Source organism: Salmo salar, chromosome ssa14 (assembly GCF_905237065.1).
Source record: "Salmo salar chromosome ssa14, Ssal_v3.1, whole genome shotgun sequence".
In the NCBI taxonomy this organism is placed as follows: domain Eukaryota; kingdom Metazoa; phylum Chordata; class Actinopteri; order Salmoniformes; family Salmonidae; genus Salmo; species Salmo salar.
In genome coordinates, this window is record NC_059455.1 from 46,503,498 (window position 1) to 46,521,954 (window position 18,457).

The 18,457-nt window shown below is 44.4% G+C and overlaps 1 protein-coding gene across 1 annotated transcript; it reads right to left on the reverse strand.

Moving 5' to 3' along the window:
- Window positions 1–923: 923 nt before the first annotated feature.
- slc22a13a (solute carrier family 22 member 13a) lies at window positions 924–17,972 on the reverse strand. The gene is made up of 10 exons (XM_014141432.2): window positions 17,538–17,972; window positions 17,326–17,429; window positions 16,992–17,146; window positions 16,680–16,848; window positions 16,319–16,439; window positions 15,174–15,268; window positions 14,836–15,050; window positions 3,392–3,500; window positions 1,467–1,673; window positions 924–1,245 (listed from the first exon to the last, which is right to left on the reverse strand). The coding sequence occupies exons 1-10, from the start codon at window positions 17,910–17,912 to the stop codon at window positions 1,167–1,169; spliced, it is 1,629 nt and encodes a 542-aa protein (XP_013996907.1). The 5' UTR covers window positions 17,913–17,972; the 3' UTR covers window positions 924–1,166.
- Between the last annotated feature and the right edge of the window lie 485 nt (window positions 17,973–18,457).

Here is an 18,457-nt window from a genome sequence, read left to right on the forward strand (position 1 = left end):
AAGTCACTTCCATTTAATTAGCTTATTGTACAGAAGGAATGCTCTTTGGGTTTTATTCAGTCAGAGGAAAAAACGTGAATGTGGAACAGAAAGGACGACTCTGAATATAATATTTTTTAGTTTTAATTTTAAGTTAATGATCTGGGTAGCTGCTGAATGTAAGAATTGAGATGACAAAGTTACCTGTTTGTATAAAAAAAGAAAGAATAAGCTATTTATTGTAAACAATCTTGGCAACCCGACAGGTAGACAGTACGGCAATTTCATGTGACGTAGCAAATTAAAAAAAAGTTATCTGAAACAATTGTGAATAGTGTTTCTCAATCCTGGTCCTGGGGCCTTGGCATTACACAGCTGATTGAAATATCAACGCTTGATGATAAGTTGATCAGCTCTGGGCAATCAGTGACTGGCAGACACTTCAGTGAGGCTTGAATGTAGCCCCTTGGGTCTGACGGGACTTCCTGTGTTTGGGTGGTTAAATCCTTCGTTTTGTCCCCCCCCCCCCAACAACAAAAAAAGTTATTTTGAATATGTTTATTTTTGTCACCAACCATTGTGAACATAACTAAACCTACCTAAACTACTAAACAGGTACTGGCCCTGGATCCAGAGTTTGCTATCTCCTGGGACACATGCATTCAACACCTGATCTGCATACTTTTACTTCTCACATAAATACACACATTCAATCAGGATACAGATTATTTAGCCAGACCTATAGGACCCCTGGACACTGCGACTATAAAGTTAGCAGTAGGCTGGCTCGGTGGTTTCCTAACAATATTTACAGATTCATTGGTTAAGATGGGTGATAGTCTGTTTTTTTATTCAAATGTGAGTAATGGTGTATATATCATTGGATTCCTTGATACACTGCAAATGTATTTAAATTCAAATATAATAATAATAATAATAATATGTTGATTTAGTAGAAACTTTATTGTACGTTTTTGATCCATTTAGCCAGTAATAAGAGTTACAAAAAGAGTAAAGTAATTCAAAAAAATTATCTTAGCCAAAGTTAAAAACAGCAAGTTATGTGGCCCATCCAGGAATCAAATTCACAACCTTGGTGTTACAACAACCATGCACCAGCCAACTGTCTTACTAACTAATCCTTCGAAATAAATTTACACAGAAAAAAGACTAACATAAACATGACTTTATAGTTTGGTAGATTTTTCATAGTCATAATCATCCACTTTGCAGCCTTTTTCTATCTTCATGGCGATAGTCACATTTCTACAGGAAAAAGGAGATATCAATGACACCAAGCTTCAAAAGACAACAAAGAGTTATACATCCTTAAACAACTTCTTTGTAACTTATTTTGATTATTCCATCTGCCTCATATATGAACGAATACCCTCTTATAGTTCCACAGCATTCCTACAAATGCAAAAACGATCTGCCAAGTCTTATGTATGTGCATCTTTCCTCACATATCCTCTGGTACCACCTACCTCTTCCCCTCGGCCTCATCTGTAGAGTCAGGTAGTTCTGTCCTCCTGGTCTCAGGAAGCAGAAAGACCAGAGCCCCACCAACCAATGACAGGCTGCTGAACACAATAGTGGGGATAGACCAATGGTATGTGGCCAATATGTTGAGCATTGGAGACAGCATTCCAGCAATTCTGATCGCTATTGAGCCTAAGCCTGTGGCCGTCTGTCTGAATGAATGAAGGAGCAAAGGATGTGATACATTAAGGGTTATTAAACAATGTAAAAGAAGTTATATTTATGGGCCTTATCTGTACATGTATATATAAGATTAATATATTTATACACACACAAACACACACACACACACACACACATATATATGTGTATGCATTCGGAACGTATTCAGACCCCTTAACTTTTCCCACGTTGTTACGTTACAGCCTTCTTCTAAAATTGATTAAACAGTTTTTTCCCCTCATCAATTTGCACACAATACCCCATAATTAAAAAGGAAAAACAAGGTTTAAAAAAAATAAAAAATAAAAATTGAAAATATCACATTTACATAAGTATTCAGACTCTTTACTCAGTACTTTGGCAGAGATTACAGCCTTGAGTCTTCTTGGGTATGACGCTAAAAGCTAGGCACACCTGTATTTGGGGAGATTCTCCCATTCTTTTCTGCAAATCCTCTCAAGCTCTGTCAGGTAGGATGGGGAAAGTTGCTGCACAGCTATTTTCAGGTCTCTCCAGAGATGTTCGATAGGGTTCAAGTCCAGGCTCTGGCTGGGCCACTCAAGGACATTCAGACACTTGTAACAAAGCCACTCCTGCATTGTCTTGGCTGTGTGCTTAGGGTCATTGTCCTGTTGGAAGGTGAACCTTTGCCCCAGTCTGAGGTCCTGAGCGCTATGGAGCAGGTTTTCATCAAGGATCTCTCTGTACTATCCTCCATTCATCTTTCCCTCGATCCTTACTGGTCTCCCAGTCCCTGCCGCTGAAAAACATCCCCACAGCATGATGCTGCCACCAACATGCTTCACCGTAGGGATGGTATTGGCCAGGTGATGAGCATGCCTGGTTTCCTCCAGACATGATGCTTGGCATTCAGGCCAAAGAGGTCAATCTTGGTTTCAACAGATCAATGACTCTTGTTTCTCATGGTCTGAGGGTCCTTTATGTGCCTTTTGGCAAACTCCAAGTGGGCTGTCATGTGCCTTTTACTGAGGAGTGGCTTCCATTTGGCCACTCTACCATAAACGCCTAATTGGCAGACTGCTGCAGAGATGGTTATTCTTCTGGAAGGTTCTCCCATCTCCACAAAGGAACTCTGGAGCTCTGTCAGAGTGACCAACGGGTTATTGGTCACCTCCCTGACCAAGGCCCTTCTCCCCCTATTGCTCAGTTTGGCCGGGCTGCCAGCTTTAGGAAGAGTGTTGGTGGTTCCAAACTTCTTCCATTTAAGAATGATGGAAGCCACTGTGTTCATGGGGACCTTCAATGCTGCATAAATTTTTTGGTACCCTTCCCCAGATCTGTGCGTCAACACAATCCTGTCTCGAAGTTCTACAGACAATTATTTCGACCTCGTGGCTTGGTTTTTGCACTGTCGGCCTTATATAGACAGGTGTGTGCCTTTCCAAATCATGTCCAATCAATTGAATTTACCACAGGTGGACTCCAGTCCAGATGTAGAAACATCTCAAGGATGATCAATGGAAACAGGATGCACTTAAGCTCAATTTCGAGTCTCATAGCAAAGGGTCTGAATACTTATGTAAATACGGTATATATATATTTAATTTTTTGCTTTGTCATTATTGAGTATTGTGTGTAGATTGATGATTGATCTTTTTTTTTAAATCAAGTTTAGAGTAAGAATGACCCCTTCACAAAAAAAGTGAAGGGGACTGTATACATGTATATAGAAATATATAGTTCTTACCTAACAGAGGTGGGAAACAGCTCCTGAACATAGACGTTGCATATGGATCCAGCATTGTTCATGAAAAACCGCCCAGCAGTAGCAAGAGCAGTAATAGCAACGGCGTTGTCTAAAATAGAGTTAACATACTGCACATCAACATGTTTTCTCATCTCTGTATGATCAGTCCACTGCCTCTGTAGAATTTTTATGTACAGTACCAGTCAAAAGTTTGGATACACCTACTCATACCAGGATATTTCTTTATTTTTACCATTTTCTACATAGTAGAATAATGTTATAGTGATGACAAAAACTATGAAATAACACATATGGAATCATGTAGTAAAAAGTGTTAAACAAATAAAAATGTATTTTATATTTGACATTCTTTAAAGTAGCCACCCTTTGCCTTGATGACAGCTTTTCACACTCTTGGCATTCTCTCAACTAGCTTCATGAGTGTCACGAATCCCACCGAAGGTGGCTCCCCTGCCTGCTCGGGCGGCGCTCGGCGGTCGTCGTCACCGACCTACTAGCCGCCGCTGATCCTTTTTTCCTTTTCGTTTGGTTTGTCTTATTGTTTGCACCTGTTCCTCATTTGTCTTTTGATTTTGGTTATTTAGGCCTGGTTAGCCCGCCCAGTGTTGTGCGGGATTATTTTAGTGTCAGGTTGTGTTTTTTTGTCATTGGATGTGCTGGCGATTTACGACTGTGATATTGTATGCTGGCTGTGCACCTGTTTTGGGCACTTGGCATTTTTTCCACGCCGTTTGTGTTGGCGTTGTTCGTGTTGTGTTTTTTTTATCTAAATAAACACAAAGTTCCGTACCTCTGCTCTCTGCGCCTGACTCCTACCACCACTCCTAGCAATCGTCTGACAGAATCCCGCACCAACTATGGAGTCAGCAGGAGCAGAGTCCCCTCCTCTCCCATCGATGGAGGAACGGGTCCTTCACCATACCAACCATCCTCCACCGAATCGGCTCAGCGATGGAGCAGATGATGGAGAGGATGGACCGATGGGAGAGGAGTGGCCTCCCTACCGCATCCCCAGCACCAAATCCCCCTCCACCATCTACCCCTCCACCGACGTCCGGACCCGGAGCCCTACGCCTGGCTCTCCCCAGGGAGTACGATGGAGCGGCGGCTGGGTGCCAGGGGTTCCTGCTACAGTTGGATTTGTACCTGGCTACCGTTCATCCAGCTCCCTCGGGAGAGGAGAGCGTAAGCGTCCTCGTCTCCTGCTTAACGGGACGTGCCCTGGAGTGGGCCAACGCAGTGTGGTATGGCCCAGACTCGGCAAGGGATCACTACCCCGAGTTCACCCGCCGGTTCCGGGCCGTGTTTGACCACCCAGCAGAAGGCCGGGCGGCGGGTGAACGGCTGTTCCACCTGCGTCAGGAGACGAGGAGCGCACAGGACTTTGCTCTGGAGTTCCGGACCTTGGCTGCTGGAGCGGGGTGGAACGACAGGGCCCTGATGGACCACTATCGGTGTAGCCTCCGGGAGGACGTCCGCCGTGAGCTAGCCTGTCGGGACACTACCCTGTCACTAGACGAACTAATCGACATGTCCATTCGTCTTGACAATCTGCTGGCTGCGCGCGGGCATCCAGACGGGGCCCTGTTGGTTCCACCTCCAGGTCCTCCAGCTCCCATACCTATGGAGCTAGGGGGGGCCGCGTCCAGGGGAACCGGAGGAGGAGGCTCCCCTTGTATCCAGTGTGGTCGGAGAGGACACACTACCGACCGATGCTGGGGGAGCTCCTCTGGGAATCGGGATGGCAGGCGGAGCACTCCTCGTCCATCTCAGGTGAGTAAGCACCAACCTCACCCAGAGCTCCCTGTTGGTCACATGTTCGTTTTAGTAACTTTCCCCTTGTTTTCTCCCTCTTTCCAGCATAAGGCGCTAGTCGATTCAGGCGCAGCTGGAAACTTTATGGATCGTGGGCTCGCATTAAGGCTAGGGATTCCCCTGGTGTCGTTGGACCAACCTTTCCCCGTGCACTCCTTAGATAGCCGACCATTAGGGTCAGGACTGGTCAGGGAGGCCACGGTGCCACTGGACATGGTAACGCAGGGGGATCATGGGGAACGGATTAGTCTCTTCCTCATTGATTCTCCTGCGTTTCCGGTGGTGCTGGGGATTCCCTGGCTGGCCAATCACAATCCTAATATTTCGTGGAGACAGGGGGCTCTCAGAGGGTGGTCAGAGGAGTGCTCAGGCAGGTGTAAGGGAGTTTCCATCGGTGCGACGACGGTGGAGAGTCCAGACCAGGTTTCCACTGTGCGCATTCCCTCAGAATATGCCGATTTGGCTATCGCCTTCTGTAAAAAGAGGGCGACCCGATTACCACCTCATCGACGAGGGGATTGCGTGATAAATCTCCAGGTAAACGCTGCACTTCCCAGGAGTCACGTGTACCCATTGTCACAGGAGGAGACGTTGGCTATGGAGACATATGTCACGGAATCTCTGAGACAGGGGTATATTCGGCCCTCCATGTCACCCGTCTCCTCGAGTTTCTTTTTCGTGAAGAAAAAGGATGGAGGGTTGCGTCCGTGCATTGATTATCGAGGTCTAAATTCCATCACAGTAGGGTTCAGTTACCCACTACCTCTCATCGCTACGGCGGTGGAATCATTTCACGGTGCGCGTTTTTTCACGAAACTGGACCTCAGGAGCGCGTACAATCTGGTGCGTATCCGGGGAGGAGACGAGTGGAAAACCGCATTCAGTACCACATTGGGCCACTATGAGTACCTCGTCATGCCGTACGGGTTAAAGAATGCTCCAGCCGTCTTTCAATCCTTTGTTGACGAGATTCTCAGGGACCTGCACAGACAGGGGGTGGTGGTGTATATTGACGACATCCTGATTTATTCCGCCACCCGCGCCGCGCATGTCTCCCTGGTGCGCAAGGTGCTTGGGCGACTGCTGGAGAATGACCTGTACGTCAAGGCTGAGAAATGTGAGTTTTTCAAACGAGCCGTTTCCTTCCTGGGGTATCGCATTTCCACCCCGGGGGTGGTGATGGAGGATGACCGCGTTAAAGCCGTGCGTAATTGGCCGACTCCGACCACGGTAAAGGAGGTGCAGCGGTTTTTAGGGTTTGCCAATTACTACCGGAGGTTTATCCGGGGCTTTGGTCAAGTTGCTGCTCCCATTACCTCACTGCTGAAGGGGGGTCCGGCGCGCTTGCGCTGGTCAGCAGAGGCGAACAGAGCGTTCAGTCGCCTGAAGGAGCTGTTTACCGTCGCTCCAGTGCTGGCTCATCCGGATCCCTCTTTGGCATTCATAGTGGAGGTGGACGCGTCCGAGACTGGGGTGGGGGCCGTGCTATCCCAGCGCTCGGGCACGCCACCCAAACTCCGCCCGTGCGCTTTCTTTTCTAGGAAGCTAGGGCCGGCGGAGCAGAACTATGACGTGGGGGACAGGGAGTTGTTAGCTGTGGTCAAGGCTCTGAAGGTGTGGAGACATTGGCTTGAGGGGGCAAAGCACCCTTTCCTCATCTGGACTGACCACCGTAATCTCGAGTACATCCGGGCAGCTAGGAGACTGAATCCGCGTCAGGCCAGGTGGGCCATGTTCTTTACCCGTTTCCGGTTCACGATCTCTTATCGGCCAGGTTCACTGAACACGAAGGCCGACGCACTGTCCCGCCTATATGACACCGAGGAGAGGGCCATCGATCCGGCTCCCATTCTTCCGGCGTCGTGTTTGGTAGCTCCGGTGGTATGGGAGTTGGACGCGGAGATCGAGCGGGCGTTACGGTCAGAACCTGCACCATCGCAGTGTCTGGCAGGTGTTCAGTACATACCGCTTGGTCTCCGTGATCGATTGATTCGATGGGCCCATAATCTCCCCTCTTCGGGTCACCCTGGGATCGAGAGGACAGTGCGGAACCTGAGGGGGAAGTACTGGTGGCCCACCTTGGGTAAGGATGTGCGGTTTTATGTTTCCTCCTGCTCGGTGTGTGCTCAGAGCAAGGCTCCTCGACACCTGCCTAGAGGGAAATTACACCCCCTCCCCGTTCCACAGCGGCCGTGGTCACACTTGTCAGTGGACTTCCTCACTGACCTTCCCGTATCTCAGGGGAACACCACTATCCTGGTCGTTGTGGATCGGTTCTCGAAGTCCTGTCGTCTCATCCCGTTGCCCGGTCTCCCTACGGCTCTGCAGACTGCGGAGGCCCTGTTTACCCATGTCTTCCGGCACTATGGGGTGCCCAAGGACATCGTTTCTGATCGGGGTCCCCAGTTCACGTCCAGAGTTTGGAGGGCGTTCATGGAACGTTTGGGGGTCTCGGTCAACCTGACCTCGGGTTTCCACCCCGAGAGCAATGGGCAGGTGGAGAGGGTGAACCAAGAGGTGGGTAGGTTTCCAAGGACGTATTGCCAGGACCGGCCCAGAGAATGGGCGAGATACGTGCCATGGGCAGAAATAGCCCAAAATTCTCTACGGCACTCATCAACCAACATGTCACCGTTCCAGTGCGTGTTGGGCTACCAGCCGGTCCTGGCTCCATGGCACCAGAGCCAGACCGAGGCTCCTGCGGTGGAGGATTGGGTGCAGCGCTCGAAGGACACCTGGAGAGCCGTCCAAGACGCACTTACAAAGGCGAGTGGACGGCAGAAGAAGAGCGCTGACCAGCACCGCAGTGAGACCCCTGTGTTTGCACCAGGGGATCGAGTCTGGCTCTCGGCTAGAAACCTGCCCCTCCGCTTGCCCTGTCGGAAGCTGGGCCCGCAGTGTGTAGGGCCGTTTAACCTGTTAGGGCTAGGGGGCAGCATTTGCACATCTGGATAAAAAAATGTACCCGATTTAATCTGGTTACTAATCCTACCCAGTAACTAGAATATGCATATACTTATTATATATGGATAGAAGAAAACACTCTAAAGTTTCTAAAACTGTTTGAATGGTGTCTGTGAGTATAACAGAACTCATTTGGCAGGCAAAACCCTGAGACATTTTCTGACAGGAAGTGGATACCTGATGTGTTGTATTGACTTTAAACCTATCCCATTGAAAAACACAGGGGCTGAGGAATATTTTGGCACTTCCTATTGCTTCCACTAGATGTCACCAGCCTTTACAAAGTGTTTTGAGTCTTCTGGAGGGAGATCTGACCGAACAAGAGCCATGGAACGATGATGTCCCATTAGACACCTGGCGCGCGAGTTCATGTTGGGTACCCTCGTTCCAATACGTTATAAAAGAGTATGCATTCGTCCACCTTGAATATTATTCATGTTCTGGTTAAAAAGGCCCTAATGATTTATGCTATACAACGTTTGACATGTTTGAACGAACGTAAATATATTTTTTCCCCTCGTTCATGACGAGAAGTCCGGCTGGCTTAGATCATGTGCTAACAAGACAGAGATTTTTGGACATAAATGATGAGCTTTTTGAACAAAACTACATTCGTTATGGACCTGTGATACCTGGAAGTGACATCTGATGAAGAGAATCAAAGGTAATGGATTATTTACATAGTATTTTCGATTTTAGATCTCCCCAACATGACGTCTAGTCTGTATCGCAACGCGTATTTTTCTGGGCGCAGTGCTCAGATTATTGCAAAGTGTGATTTCCCAGTAAGGTTATTTTTAAATCTGGCAAGTTGATTGCGTTCAAGAGATGTAAATCTATAATTCTTTAAATGACAATATAATATTTTACCAATGTTTTCTAATTTTAATTATTTAATTTGTGACGCTGACTTGCCTGCCGGTTATTGGAGGGAAACGATTTCCTCAACATCAATGCCATAGTAAAACGCTGTTTTTGGATATAAATATGAACTTGATAGAACTAAAAATGCATGCATTGTCTAACATAATGTCCTAGGAGTGTCATCTGATGGAGATTGTAAAAGGTTAGTGCATCATTTTAGCTGGTTTTATGGTTTTGGTGACCCTGTCTTTGACTTGACAAAACATTACACACAACTCTTGTAAATGTACTGTCCTAACATACTCTAAATTTATGCTTTCGCCGTAAAACCTTTTTGAAATCGTAAAATGTGGTTAGATTAAGGAGATGTTTATCTTTCAAAGGGTGTAAAATAGTTGTATGTTTGAAAAATTTGAATTTTGACATTTATTTGGATTCAAATTTGCCGCTCTTGAAATGCACCTGCTGTTGATGGAGTGCACCACGGGTGGCACGCTAGCGTCCCACCTAGCCCATAGAGGTTAAAGTCCTGAGGAGGATAAACGAGGTGTGTTACCGGTTACAACTTCCATCTTACTACCGTATTAACCCCTCGTTTCATGTGTCTCTCCTCAGGCCGGTGGTGGCTGGTCCCATGCAGGAAGGTGAGGTGCCGGAGGTTCCTCCACCCCCGCTGGACATTGGGGGGTCCCCGGCGTATAAAATATGCGCCATTCTGGACTCCAGACTTCGGGGGGGGGCCTACAGTACCTCGTCGACTGGGAGGGGTACGGCGCGGAGGAGAGGTGCTGGGTACCCAGGAGGGACATTTTGGACCCCCCACTACTGAGGGAGTTCCACCGCCTTCATGGGGATCGCCCTGCGCCTCGTCCTCCGGGTCGCCCTCGCGGTCGTCGTCACCGACCTACTAGCCGCCGCTGATCCTTTTTTCCTTTTCGTTTGGTTTGTCTTATTGTTTGCACCTGTTCCTCATTTGTCTTTTGATTTTGGTTATTTAAGCCTGGTTAGCCCGCCCAGTGTTGTGCGGGATTATTTTAGTGTCAGGTTGTGTTTTTTGTCATTGGATGTGCTGGCGATTTACGACTGTGATATTGTATGCTGGCTGTGCACCTGTTTTGGGCACTTGGCATTTTTTCCACGCCGTTTGTGTTGGCGTTGTTCGTGTTGTGTTTTTTTAATCTAAATAAACACAAAGTTCCGTACCTCTGCTCTCTGCGCCTGACTCCTACCACCACTCCTAGCAATCGTCTGACAATGAGGTAGTCACCTGTAGTGTCACATGGAGTGTGCAAATCTGTCATCAAGGCAAAGGGTGGCTACTTTGAAGAAACTAAAATCTAAAATGTATTTTGATTTGTTTAAACATTTTTGGGGGTTACTACATGATTCCATATGTGTTATTTCATAGTTTTGATGTCTTCACTATTTTTCTACAATGTAGTGTCATGACTCTCTCTCCTTGGTGAGGATTAAAAGGGTCAGATCAGCTTGGCACATGGCTGACAGATAGCCAGACTTCGGTTTTATGACTAACAGCCGGTCATAAATAGTTAGCAGAAACTTTCTCTTTCTTGCCCTGCAGTATTGGGAAATAAATCCCTTTGTCTACAGAAGATCTTTGCTGCCCAAAACTCTAACGGCCAAAGAATGAACTTTGGAACAATATTCATGAGGTAAGAATATTAAGAATGGTCCGTGGTGATCTAAAGAATAATCCAGTCATATGGTTTATTATTTTGTGATGTCATTAAGGATGGTATGACAAAGTGACTGTAACTCGGAAAGTGTATGCGTTCTTCGTATCAAGTTTACATCTAAAGGTGGTATAAAATATATGATTAAATATGAGAATATTTTTCTGAAGGTAGCAACGTGATTTTAGCTTTCTAAATGAGATAGTTGTTTTTCATATAAACTTGTGCCCAGTCAGTAGCCACGCCGAAGTGAGCTCAGAGTTCGTGTCAGCATGACGGAACGCCCTATTTGGTCAGAGTGCTTAAAAGGACTCGCTAAGAATTAACATATAGACCAAAAAGATGTGAGGCCACAGTCCACACCTTGAAATGGTTAGAAACGTTGTACTGAGACCATACAGCGTGGATTGGTGGCTACATGGCAGAAAATGGTTTTTAAACTCTACAGACCAGCCTGACGTACAGCGTGAAATGAATGTTACGAAATGATTTAACCTCTCTAGGGAAGGGGGCAGTATTTTCACATCCGGATAAAAAACGTACCCGATTTAATCTGGTTATTACTACTGCCCAGAAACTAGAATATGCATATAATTGTTTGATTTGGATAGAAAACACCCTAAAGTTTCTAAAACGGTTTGAATGGTGTCTGTGAGTATAACAGAACTCATATGGCAGGCCAAAGCCTGAAAAGATTCTGTACAGGAAGTGCCCTCTCTGACCATTTCTTGGCCTTCTATAGCCTCTTTATTGAAAACAGAGGATCTCTGCTGTAACGTGACACTTTCTAAGGCTCCCATAGGCTCTCAGAAGGCGTCAGAATGTTGAACGATGACTTTGCTGTCCCTGGCTGAAAAACAGTAGCGCATTTGGATAGTGGTCGATCTGAGAACAATGAGACCGGCGCGTGCGTGCACGTGAAGAGTCCATTTTACATTTTCAGTCATTGAACGAAAAAGACGTCTCCCGGTCGGAATATTATCGCTATTTTACCAGAAAAATCACATAAAAATTGATTTTAAACTGTTAGGGCTAGGGGGCAGTATTTACACGGCCGGATGAAAAACGTACCCAATTTAATCTGGTTATTACTACTGCCCAGAAACTAGAATATGCATATAATTATTGGCTTTGGATAGAAAACACCCTACAGTTTCTAAAACTGTTTGAATGGTGTCTGTGAGTATAACAGAACTCATATGGCAGGCAAAAACCTGAGAAGATTCTGTACAGGAAGTGCCCTCTCTGACCATTCCTTGGGCTTCTTGACTCTTTTTATTGAAAACTTAGGATCTTTGCTGTAATGTGACACTTCCTACGGCTCCCATAGGCTCTCAGAACCCGGGAAAAAGCTGAATGATGTCGAGGCAGCCCCTGGCTGAAAAACATTAGCGCCTTTGGTAAGTGGTCTATCAGAGGACAATGAGACTGAGGCGCGTGCACGAGGCGACCCCATGTTTTTATTTTCTCTCTCTTTGTACTAAAACACAGATTCCCGGTCGGAATATTATTGCTATTTTACGAGAAAAATGGCATAAAAATTGATTTTAAACAGCGGTTGACATGCTTCGAAGTACGGTAATGGAATATTTAGAAATTCTTTGTCACGAAACGCGTCGGGCGCGTCACCCTTATTTACACTTCGGATAGTGTCTTGAACGCACGAACAAAACAGTGGATATTTGAACATAACTATGGATTATTTTGAACCAAACCAACATTTGTTATTGAAGTAGAAGTCCTGGGAGTGCATTCTGACGAAGAACACCAAAGGTAATAACATTTTTCTTATAGTAAATCTGACTTTGGTGAGGGCTAAACTTGGTGGGTGTCTAAATAGCTAGCCCTGTGATGCCGGGCTATCTACTTAGAATATTGCAAAATGTGCTTTCACCGAAAAGCTATTTTAAAATCGGACATAGCGAGTGCATAGAGGAGTTCTGTATCTATAATTCTTAAAATAATTGTTATGTTTTTTTGTGAACGTTTATCGTGAGTAATTTAGTAAATTCACCGTAAGTTTGCGGGGGTATGCTAGTTCTGAACGTCACATGCTAATGTAAAAAGCTGGTTTTTGATATAAATATGAACTTGATTGAACAAAACATGCATGTATTGTATAACATAATGTCCTAGGATTGTCATCTGATGAAGATCATCAAAGGTTAGTGCTGCATTTAGCTGTGGTTTGGGTTTATGTGACATTATATGCTAGCTTGAAAAATGGGTGTCTGATTATTTCTGGCTGGGTACTCTGCTGACATAATCTAATGTTTTGCTTTCGTTGTAAAGCCTTTTTGAAATCGGACAGTGTGGTTAGATTAACGAGAGTCTTGTCTTTAAAATGGTGTAAAATAGTCATATGTTTGAGAAATTGAAGTAATAGCATTTCTAAGGTATTTGAATAACGCGCCACAGGATTCCACTGGCTGTTACGAAGGTGGGACGATTTCGTCCCACCTTCCCTAGAGAGGTTAAACAGCGTTTGACATGCTTGAGTAATTTAGTAAATTCACCGGAAGTTTGCGGTGGGTATGCTAGTTCTGAACATCACATGCTTATGTAAAAAGCTGGTTTTTGATAGAAATATGAACTTGATTGAACAAAACATACATTTATTGTATAACATAATTTCCTAGGAGATCATCAAAGGTTAGTGCTGCATTTAGCTGTGGTTTTGGTTTTTGTGACATATATGCTTGCTTTGAAAATGGCTGTGTGATTATTTTTGGGAGGGTACTCTCCTGACATAATCTAATGTTTTGCTTTCGTTGTAAAGCCTTTTTGAAATCGGACAATGTGGTTAGATAAAGGAGAGTCTTGTCTTTAAAGTATTGAGACAATTGAGACATGGATTGTCTGCAAAGCTGCTGTTTGTTTTTAACGCTCATCAGTTTCCTGTGTGTATCAAGAAAGGTCCACCACCCGAAGGACATCAAGCAAATTTGACATAACTGTGGGAAGCATTGGAGTCAACATGAGCCAGCATCCCCGTGGAACGCATTCGAAACCTGGTAGAGTCCATGCCCCAACAAATTGAGGCTGTTCTGAGGGCAAAAGGGGGTCCAACTCAATATTAGGAAGGTGTTCCTAATGTTTTGTATACTTTGCTCGGTCATATCCTCACATGGTCTCTCCTATCACTGCTTTGCCAATGGCAATCAACTACTTTTCTCCTTGCTCCCTTGGGACACCCAGGTGGCGACACGCTTCTCTGCTTGCCTGGCAGATACAGTATCTCAGTTTCGATGTTGGCCCACCACTTCAAGCTCAACCTCGACAAAACGGAGCTGCTCTTCATCCAGGCAAAGGCATGCCCGCTCCAAGACCTCTCCATCCAAGACCTCTCCATCCAAGACCTCTCCATCCTCTCCATTCAAGACCTCTCCCAGACACCCTGTTGTCCTCTGCAAACATCAAAGTAGTGACTCGCTCCTGCAGGTTCATGGCCATTAACATCCGTAGATAATGACCTTTCCTCACACAGGAAGCAGCACATTTTCCAATCCAGGCATATTTCATCACCCGTCTAGACTACTTCCGCAGCCCGCCTAGGGTTCAACCGTCCTAAGTTCTCTCATGTCACCCCGCTCCTCGGCATACTCCACTGGCTTCCAGACGATGCTCACATAATTTTCAAGACCCTGGTGTTTACCCACGCAGCAGCAAGAGGTGCACCTCCTTACCTTCAGGCTATGTTCAAATCCTACATCCCAACCTGAGCACTCTGGTCTTTTGGCTCTCCCACCCCTACAGGAGGACAGCTCCCGCTCAGCCCAGTCAAATCTCTTTTCTGTCCTGGCACACCAATGATGGAACAAGGTTACCCCTAAAGTCAGGGACAGCAGAGTCTCTGCCCATCTTTCAAAAACGTCTGAAGTCTGAAACATTACCTCTTTGAAGAGTATATTCAATAACTCTCACGGCACCCTCCCCAAAAAACAATACAATGAAAAAACACTTCTCTTTTCCCACAAGCACTGACTTTTCTGATAAATACTATGTTAAGGGAATTGCAACTCGCTCTGCATAAGAGCATCTACTAAATGACAAAACATTTCAAATCTATTCCAGTTGGAACTTTACCTTGTGGAACAGCCAGGATTAGGAAGCATGTGAATCCGCCAGTCAGAAGGGTGGACATTAAGGATATCTTCCTCCCCAAATATTCAAGTATAAAGATGCAGAGTATATGACCTGGTATCTCTGTGAGTCCGAACATGAGCTGTGTCAAGAAGATGTCCAGGCCAAAGTTCCCAACGTTGAAGGACAGACAGTAGTAGGAGAGGTTTAACGAGATCCTGGGAGTTCAGAGAGACACACAAAAACAGAGATCACATTTGTTTGTCATGATGAGATTTAGTATGGGTTGGAAGTTGGCCAATATGAGATATTAAATTATTAAGAGTTAATAAAGTACTTACCATGCAAGAGTAATTGTTAAGAAGTATTTCCTAAGTACATGAGATCTGATGAGAATGAGTATGCCTCCCTTCCGAACAACTTTCTTCTCAGCTATCTGGAATAGAGTTATCTTTTACAGAAATGAATAATTAAAGACACTTGAATCTCAGCTTCCAAAGACTCATGTGTCACACTTTACCATAGAGATCCTGTTAAATTACTAGAGGGCCTATGTCATAAACCTTCAAAGTTCCAGAATGGGTTGAAAACAGCAGTCATAGATGCGGTTAAGAGGTCAATCAAACTCGAGTAAAACAATGGAATTGCCATGGAAACGCATGGGGAAAAGGGCCGTGAGAGAAAGATCATGAGTTGCCTCATTGCCCACCAGCAAAATGTGCTTACATTTAGGCTATTGTTTATATGTACATTTCACACTATGTTGAGATAAAAATCAGAGTATAATTATTGTACGCATGTCAACCCCAACACATGTTCATGTCATCATTACCAACCAACTGCATTACAGTTAAAAACGACTTTGACTTCCACCACTGATTTCTGAATGCTAGCTATGCTAACCAGCTTATGCGAACGGGAGTTAGCATTTAGCGGTCACTTCCTCTAAACCTGAAAAGGGACAACTTCTACATGTTATGCAGCGAAAACAGCCAAATAAGGCATGTGATATCAGAAATTGTGTAATCTAATTATTGTCAACCTAAAATACTGCCATATAATTATAAATACAGTTTACACAAGTTGTATGCCAATTGTCTGTATAAATAGCCTCTCAAATATATACATATAAACAGACCATAAATGTCTAAATGTTTGTTTTCTTGGAAAGTTATGAGTGCTATTATATGATACAATATCAGTACTTGTTTCATTGAAAACTTGTCTGCATCCAATCATCAACTGATTTCAGCCAATGTATGGCTGTGGATTGACAGCATTGTTCGAATGGAATGTTGGCATATTGGCAGTTAATTTGAAAAATGTATGTGTTATTTCCTCTACAACTGTCTGGCTAGCTAGCTAGCTAACAAGTGCAGATAAATTCTTCAAATTCAGGATTTTACACTATCTTACCACAGCACTGGCAAGCAATGGTTGGCCAGCTCCCTGACCTTTATACCAATTCCTAATTCATGCACGTTACCTTCTCTAGAATAGTGTCTGGAACTGTGCGTTTGTTGATGGCTGCTACCCTGAGTATCAACTTCTTAGCTTCCTCTGTTTTCCCCTGATCCAATAACCACCTGGCTGATTCAGGAATAAACCTGGAAACACAGAACAGGCAGACAATTTTACAATTATAAATAATATTGATAATCATTATTATTCAGTTTGGGTGCTGTAATGCTGGTAAGAATTGTATCAAGTTGTGGTGCTTCTGCTTCGCTTTGTAATATCCCTAAGGTCTTCATCAGTTTTAATAGTTTCCGTTGTGGGATGTGTATTGCCTCTATGGATTAAAATGATCCGTTTTAATATTGGTTAAAGACGACACGTGTACACACCATATGTATACGGCGACCACTGCTATTGGTGCAACCATGACAAACTGAGCAAGTCTCCAGTCTCGGATGAAGAAGATCAGGCCAGCAAGAATGCACTGGCCAACTCCACCGAACATCTGACTCAAACAAGATGCATAAGAACGTTTTGTCACTCCGACCCATTCAGTTGCTGTGTGGAAGGAACATGTAATAATGTTAAACAACTTAATATGACCGGCTGACTGACAAATCATTGACTGAGTTCTGTTATCTCATGTTCTTTTTTAAATTTTATTGTAGAGCATAGTCTATTTGAAATGGATGTCACTTTACCTAATACAATGCAGTTGATTCGAAATCCACCATATGCGACCCCTACTAAAAACTGGGATGCCATATACAAATAAAAGTTTGGAGACAAGCCTGTCGTTACAGTAAAAATGAGCATAGTAACTATGGGTATCTGAGTTGCTCGTTGGCGACCAAATCTGGAAGAGAAAAAGTGAGAAAACTGTGTTGGTTAAAACGGTTTGAAACATCCTTTTGAAGTTTTGATGAATGTTCCTCTTGATTTAGTTGTTTATGTTTTGTGGTGTTTTTTTTACAAAGAGAAAGAAAGAAACCAAGAAGTACAGGACATGTTATTCACAACTTCAAGTGTGCTTACGATTCAGCAAAAGGTCCAAACAAGAGTGAACCAAGAAGAATGCCAGCCATGAACACAGTTTGTGCAAGTCCGATAACGTTAGCTTTGCCACAGACAAGATCAAACTGCAAGAAAATAAAATCTGATAACATACAAGCTCATTAATGACATGACAATATACAGTCTTATGTTTAGTAAAAAAACATCCCCAACACTCATCTAGTCCTACTTACATCAGTGACTATGGTGGCTTCATACACTATATTGTTATACACCCATCCATTCTGGCAGTCAGTGGTCTGATTGAGTCCATGCTCCCTGATGGTGTCAATGTCCCAGTCTACAGGGGTAAACATCAGGCACCTACTGAAGGTTCCATCCTCCTGCCGGGGCACGGTCAGATTCAGCTGTTCCTCACTGCTCAGATTGGAACCAGCTCTAAGTATCCAGTCAGTGTTACAGTGGCGCTCAGGGTCTGACTGGATGAAAATCAAACTGGCCAGGTGGAAAGGCAGGACAAGATTCGGGAAGCATAGTCCAAATAGTATGAGCTTCTGGAATAATCCAAAGTCTCCAATGGTCCTCAGGATCTCGCCAAAATCAGCCATGTTCAAGAATTAAAGCAATTCTCTGCTTGAGTAGCTCCAGAAAGAAGGTGCTTTGTCAGAGAAGCCTTTATGCAAGATCAATTAATGTTTAACTTTACTTTCCCACAGTCATTCAGCAACCATGATTCAGCATGTGTAGCAACAGGATTTTTTAAGAAGAACAGTTAGAAGGAATATAACCTTTCTGCACCGTCCGTTCCCTAGTTATTCTACTTTTTTTTTTATATGTAAATGTTTTGCACCAAAATATTTTAGTTGCACTGTAATACCGCTTAGGAGTTTAAAAATGACTAAAGCATATCAACATTATACAATTTACCACAGGAGGTTGGTGGGACCTTAATTTGGGAGGACAGGCGGTTGACATGCTTCGAAGTACGGTAATGGAATATTTAGAAATTTTTGTCACGAAATCCGTCGTGCGCATGACCCTTATTTACACTTCGGATAGTGTCTTGAACGCACGAACAAAACGCCGCTATTTGGATATAACTATGGATTATTTTGAACCAAACCAACATTTGTTATTGAAGTAGCATTCCTGG